The sequence below is a fragment of the Gossypium hirsutum genome, chromosome D08, assembly GCF_007990345.1.
Source record: "Gossypium hirsutum isolate 1008001.06 chromosome D08, Gossypium_hirsutum_v2.1, whole genome shotgun sequence".
In the NCBI taxonomy this organism is placed as follows: domain Eukaryota; kingdom Viridiplantae; phylum Streptophyta; class Magnoliopsida; order Malvales; family Malvaceae; genus Gossypium; species Gossypium hirsutum.
This window is the reverse complement of record NC_053444.1, coordinates 2,914,507-2,921,167: the sequence shown is the minus strand read 5'-3', so window position 1 is coordinate 2,921,167 and position 6,661 is coordinate 2,914,507. Positions and strand designations below refer to the sequence as shown.

Sequence of the window (6,661 nt, the reverse complement as noted above, 5' to 3'; positions counted from 1 at the left end):
TAACATTTAATTTAATTTTAAGCGAACATTTTTGCCTTCTATTTTATATATTTATAATAAAGAAAACAAAAAAAGTCAAAAAAAGAAAGCAAAGTCTAATTGGCGAAGAAAAGTATTAAGCATATAAATGAGTGGCTCCCGCATTCCCTATTCTGCTATTATATAGGTAAACCCAAAAATATATTTTTTTTAAAAGTACGTCAATAGAAGGATCTAGAAACCCTAATGAAGTTCCCCTATATAAGGTACCCTTAAGCCTTGCATCACAGAACTGCCTCACTCTGATATTTTCTCCTCTTTCTCTCTATTCGAAATTTGAATACTCTCTCATTTTACGATATTTCTTAGTGTGTTTTGGATCGGGAGGTTAGAGGTTTATCATCAATGGCGGATACTGAGACGTTTGCATTTCAAGCTGAGATCAATCAGCTTCTTAGTTTGATTATCAACACTTTCTACAGCAACAAGGAGATCTTCCTTCGTGAGCTTATCAGTAACGCCTCTGATGTAAGTTCTATAATAATAGTTTTTGAATTTTTTTATACGTGGTTATATGGATCTGATCTCTTTATTCGATATTGATGGATTTCTTTTTGTTTGTTTGTTTCATAATAGAAATGTTGGAGTTTATTTTGGCTTTGGATATATGTTGTTATGATGTTTAATGCGTAATTTTCTGTTCAGTGGTTGTTTGTTTTGATTTGCATAATGCTTTTGTTAGTGAAATATTTTTAGGGTTTAGGGTTTAGCTTTTGTATTTTTAGTTGGCCGTTAATTTATGCTTATTGGAACTTAATTGAAGCGGTATGTTAGTACATTTTTTTGGTTTCTTTGAATGTAAAAGAGTAAATAAGAAAGATCTCGTGAATCTAATGCGTATAACATAACTGAAGTGCCCTTTTGGTGTGGTTAGTAATTAGTATATGATGTTAAATCTTTTACCTGTAGGCTTTGGATAAGATCAGGTTCGAGAGCTTGACAGACAAGAGCAAGCTTGATGCACAGCCTGAGCTCTTCATTCATATTGTTCCAGACAAGACCAATAACACTCTATCAATCATTGATAGTGGTATTGGTATGACCAAAGCTGGTAAGTACTTTGTTATTTCTACTTAATTGTTGTGCACTCAGTTCTGGAGTTTCAATTTTGAACATATTTTAATGTGATATATATTTCTGTTGTTTAGATTTGGTGAACAATCTTGGTACAATCGCAAGATCTGGTACTAAGGAGTTTATGGAAGCACTGGCTGCTGGTGCTGATGTTAGTATGATTGGTCAATTTGGTGTTGGTTTCTACTCAGCATACTTGGTTGCTGAGAAGGTTATTGTAACCACAAAGCATAATGATGATGAACAATATGTGTGGGAGTCCCAAGCTGGTGGTTCATTCACTGTTACCAGGGATACTTCCGGGGAGAACCTTGGTAGGGGTACAAAGATTACTCTGTTTTGAAAGAGGATCAGCTTGAGTACCTTGAGGAGCGACGTTTGAAGGATTTGATTAAGAAGCATTCTGAATTTATTAGCTACCCGATTTCCCTTTGGATTGAGAAGACCACTGAGAAGGAGATTTCTGATGATGAAGATGAGGAGGATAAGAAGGACGAAGAAGGGAAAGTTGAGGATGTTGATGAGGATAAAGAGAAGGAAGAAAAGAAAAAGAAGAAGATTAAGGAGGTGTCGCACGAGTGGTCTTTGGTGAACAAACAGAAGCCCATCTGGATGAGGAAGCCTGAGGAGATTACCAAGGAAGAATATGCTGCTTTTTACAAGAGCCTTACAAATGACTGGGAAGAGCATTTGGCCGTCAAGCACTTCTCAGTTGAGGGGCAACTTGAGTTCAAGGCTGTCCTCTTTGTCCCCAAGAGGGCTCCTTTTGATCTCTTTGATACAAGGAAGAAGCCCAACAACATTAAGCTCTATGTGAGACGTGTCTTTATCATGGACAACTGCGAGGAGTTGATTCCTGAATTCCTCAGCTTTGTTAAGGGTATTGTCGACTCAGAGGACCTTCCTTTGAACATCTCAAGAGAAATGTTGCAGCAAAACAAGATCTTGAAGGTTATCCGCAAGAACTTGGTAAAGAAGTGCATTGAGCTCTTCTTTGAAATAGCAGAGAACAAGGAAGATTACAACAAGTTTTATGAGGCATTCTCAAAGAACCTCAAGCTTGGTATCCATGAGGACTCTCAGAACAGGACTAAAATTGCCGAATTGCTCCGCTACCACTCCACCAAGAGTGGTGATGAGCTGACCAGCTTGAAGGACTATGTGACCAGAATGAAGGAGGGTCAGAATGATATCTACTACATCACTGGTGAGAGTAAAAAGGCAGTTGAGAACTCTCCCTTCCTTGAGAAGCTGAAGAAGAAGGGTTATGAGGTCCTTTACATGGTTGATGCTATTGATGAGTATGCTGTCGGACAGCTCAAAGAATTTGAGGGCAAAAAGCTTGTGTCAGCTACCAAGGAAGGTCTTAAACTTGATGAGAGTGAGGATGAGAAGAAGAAGAAGGAAGCTTTGAAGGAAAAGTTTGAGGGTCTTTGCAAGGTCATCAAGGATGTGCTGGGTGACAAGGTTGAAAAGGTTGTGGTTTCTGATCGTGTGGTTGACTCACCTTGCTGTTTAGTGACTGGCGAGTATGGTTGGACTGCAAACATGGAGAGAATCATGAAGGCCCAGGCTTTGAGGGATAACAGCATGGCTGGTTACATGTCAAGCAAGAAGACAATGGAGATCAACCCGGAGAACCCCATCATGGAAGAGCTGAGAAAGAGAGCCGATGCAGAGAAGAATGATAAATCTGTGAAGGACCTTGTTCTCCTTCTCTTCGAGACTGCTCTCCTCACCTCTGGCTTCAGCCTTGATGAGCCTAACACCTTTGGCAACAGAATCCACAGGATGCTGAAACTCGGCTTGAGCATTGATGAGGATGCAGGTGAAGGTGAAGGTGATGCTGATATGCCCCCATTGGAGGATGCTGATGCCGAAGGCAGCAAGATGGAGGAAGTTGATTAAGCCTAACATGTTTTTATAAGATCAGTAGATTTATCTTACTTTTGAAGCATCTGTTAGCTTGTTTTACATTTTGTTTGGTGCTTTTGCTTTTGTTATGTTGTTGTTAGTTATTGTCGAGTACTCTTAAATGATAAGTGCTGTTTTTTTCTGGGTTATTTATACAGTTTCTTACTGCCATATTTATACAGTTACTAAAATAAATTCCATATAATTTAATGACTTGATTAAATCAAATTAAGTTTCTTTAATATTCAAATCAAATTACTTTATATGCAGGACACCTTGAAAATTTAATGACATTGTTTTAGAACTTCTGCACATGCTTGGAATTCAAAAGTTAACAGGTGAGGAGTAATCAAAGCCCCTCGACCTGTCTTTTGTTACATATATTTATCAGCAAAGTAGAATCCTGCTCAAATATGACATCCACTGATTCTTTTGCGCAGGCAAAAGTAAGCACACAATCGGTAGCCTAGCGCCATGGCAAGTAAAATCCATACTTCTTGCAAGCCTCCATCGAGGTTAACCGTATCAAACGAAGGTGAATTCTGCAGAGTCCGACAGCCACCTTTGCTTTGACATTCGTACAATTGATCTCCAGAGTATTGCACTTTCACCAGGAGCCTAAAGCCATAGTACATGAAAGATAAGTACTTCATCCACCTCATAAATTTCGGTATATGCTGCAAAACAAAAACAACACACTCCACATTTTTTAGTGAACTCATTCATAGTTTTCTCTAATGAAGACTTGGAACCGATTTTCATGGTAGTTTTAAAGTACCTGGACATAGTAACCTCCTGTTAGAAGAAACAACATCAAAACCAAAGAGGCCATCATCCCGGCCCTCTTAATACTCAAAACTGCAGCCCCAAATAGCTCTCCTGCTCCCTAATTTTGTTCATTTGTTAGGTTTTAAGATTGCATTAGTTGAAAGAGAAATTCGAGTCTTTAATGAAAATAAGTCTTATATCCGAAATTGCTTGACTTACTTGGCTTATAATTGCTATCAGTAAGATGGTAAACAATGTGAGGAAGAAACAAACGACTGTTCTCTTAAAGCCAGCCATGAAGTAGACAATCAACATGAATGATGTAGGATACAAAACATGTGCTACCATGTCACACAGAGTGCTGCAAACATAGTATACACTTAACCTGTACATGTCGGCTTTCCTTTCTTTCACCAAATAGACCTTTTCGAAAGGAAAAACATATACTGCTCCAAAAATTGATGAAGATGTCCAAAAAATGCATATGTAGAATAGCAGACCAACCTAAAACAAAAAAGAGTGTGGAAAACTGCACTTTACACATACTGATTAATGTAAGAGGGATTCAAAGAGTTGTATAATGAAGTTTGAGAAATGTTTACTTGATCCCGCAGTTGAGCCTCGGTTGCAGCACTGGATTTCCACCAAAGCAGACCTAGTAAGACTGCAACTCCTAATGATTGTAGTAATCTTAGTTTATCGAAGTAATCCCTTCGTCTTTCTCGAAAGGTTCTCTTCATTATTATCATGAACTGCTCCCACCAAGTTATTGTCCAGTCTTTCTTAACTTGAATGGCTAGTTGAAGTTGTTGAGGCGCCTTGGTACTTCGATGATTCTCTTCCTTTTCCTTTGGCTCCAAATGAGTTTTATACTTGAGTTGAAGATACTAATATGATGTAAAGAAAAAATTGTTTTCAGAGAAGATCATAGAAAGGGATTCAATGCCCACTTAAATTGTTAGTTTGAAGGAGTTTATACTTTGATTACAGCCCTGTCTGAATCAGCAGTTCCTTGAGATGCCACTAGATCTTCAGGCAGAGTTATGTCATTAACTTGGCCAGTTGCTAAATCAAGCAAGAACTCAGCTGGATTCATTGCTATTTCCGGGATGAATTGCAATGATGAAAAATATTCCATGCACTCTCTTGCCTTCCCGGAGTAAATAGGGTATCCTTCCGATATCAGGAGAAGCTTGTCAAACATGTGAAACATTCGGCTTGATGGCTGGTGAATTGTTGTGATTACAGTTCTCCCTGCCTGTAGAACATCAACCATTTACTAATTTGTTATATGAAAATGGTGCATTCTGTACATGTTATGGTCAATTAGGATACCTTAGCAACTCCTTGAAGAATATGAATAAGTTTATTGGCTGAGGTGGAATCAAGACCCGAAGTTGGTTCATCGAGCAACAACAATGAAGGATCAACAAGAATTTCATAGCCAATACTAGTCCTTTTTCTTTCTCCTCCTGATATTCCTTTAACCAATCCTCCCCCGATTCTCGTGTGACGACATCTACAGTTATGCAACAGATAACTTAGAAAAGAAGGTAAAAGGTCTGTTTGTTATCTCAGTGATGATCATAGTTCATACCTTTCAAGGCCTAGCTCCTTCATAATCATCTCTACTTTTGCATACTTTTGTTGCAGGCTCATGTCACTCGGAAGTCTCAGAAATGCTGAAAAAACTAAGGTTTCTTCCACTGTTAGTTGGGGGAGCAAGATATCATCTTGTGTCACAAATCCAATCCTTCAAGAAAATGAAACACTCAAAATCGACTGAATGACAGAAAAAAGAAAAGCTTCGATAAAAATGAGCTAACCTTCGTTTAAGAGCCGGATTGTAAGGTATGTCATTGTATGTTATATTCCCTTTCACATTACCTGTCAACCTTCCACCTATTATTTTTAACAAGGTTGTTTTGCCACTACCAGAAGGACCCATCAAAGCTAGGATTTCACCAGGGCCAGTGCTGCCTGTTACACCTTTAAGGATCTCCTTGTATTTATCTTGTTCCAAGTTAAGTTGCGAGGCAAACTTTGACACCACCACTCGCACCGGGTTGATTGAGGCTGCTTGGCTACTTCGAACCTTGTATTCCACATCTTCAAACTTCATTTACGAAACCAATCGAAAAAGTTAATACCGATAAATATCAAATAAATCAAAAGAACCCAAGAAATCAACTACCTTGAGAAATATGGGGAGAGGGTGGTCTTTATCAGCATACACGGTGTAGTCCTCAATATCGATCTCAGAGTATCGGTTTCTGAGGTAAGCCTGAGACATGAACTCAATGTTATGACCAAAACCATTGCTTCCTGCAATCTGCATAGACCCCATTGTTGGTGGGGACAATGGCATTGGCATGTCCTCAATTTCACCCTCTTTTCTATTTTCCATAATTGAAAACCTTTAACTAAATAGTTGTGTGTATATAAAGTGGGTGTAAAAATGAAGTGAATCAACTGTGATGGACCAAATGCTTGCCTATATATTGAGGGGAAGAGCCTTGGCTGGTAGACCACATGCTTTCCATTCTATGCCTGCCTGCCCTTGTTTTAATGAAGTATTTTTCAAATAAAAATACAAACTATATATAGCCAGAAGAACATGCCAAGAATATGAATTTGATTTGGGGTTTTATTCAATTTTTTTATTATTTAAACTATCTATTAATTCTAGCTAGATTACTATTATTAGGAAGTAAAATGTTGCAGCAATTATCATTGGGAAAGTCTGCAATTTTCAGATGTTTATACTACTATATCATAAGGATGGATTATCTTCATCCAAACATAAAATAAATTTTTTTTAAAAAGATAGATTATTATATTATACTTCGTAGATGAATTGGTTTAT

The 6,661-nt window shown here is 38.0% G+C and overlaps 2 protein-coding genes across 3 annotated transcripts; one reads left to right on the top strand and one right to left on the bottom strand.

The window, feature by feature from the left end:
- Window positions 1-245: 245 nt before the first annotated feature.
- Window positions 246-3,176, top strand: LOC107919478 (heat shock cognate protein 80). Its single transcript, XM_016848932.2, is given in 4 exon segments — window positions 246-507; window positions 949-1,090; window positions 1,188-1,448; window positions 1,451-3,176. Coding segments are annotated over 4 exon segments (2,097 nt in total). The 5' UTR covers window positions 246-384; the 3' UTR covers window positions 3,022-3,176.
- A 69-nt stretch (window positions 3,177-3,245) lies between these two features.
- On the bottom strand, window positions 3,246-6,442 carry LOC107919480 (ABC transporter G family member 26). Of its 2 annotated transcripts, none has more exons than XM_016848934.2 (9): window positions 5,990-6,442; window positions 5,622-5,911; window positions 5,393-5,548; window positions 5,131-5,314; window positions 4,775-5,053; window positions 4,398-4,682; window positions 4,015-4,299; window positions 3,806-3,913; window positions 3,246-3,704 (listed from the first exon to the last, which is right to left on the bottom strand). In XM_016848934.2, the coding sequence occupies exons 1-9, from the start codon at window positions 6,200-6,202 to the stop codon at window positions 3,435-3,437; spliced, it is 2,070 nt and encodes a 689-aa protein (XP_016704423.1). In that variant the 5' UTR covers window positions 6,203-6,442; the 3' UTR covers window positions 3,246-3,434. The 2 variants fall into 2 exon arrangements, with proteins under 2 accessions (XP_016704423.1, XP_040955440.1); XM_041099506.1 differs by having other exon boundaries at window positions 3,246-3,645.
- Window positions 6,443-6,661: the final 219 nt, after the last annotated feature.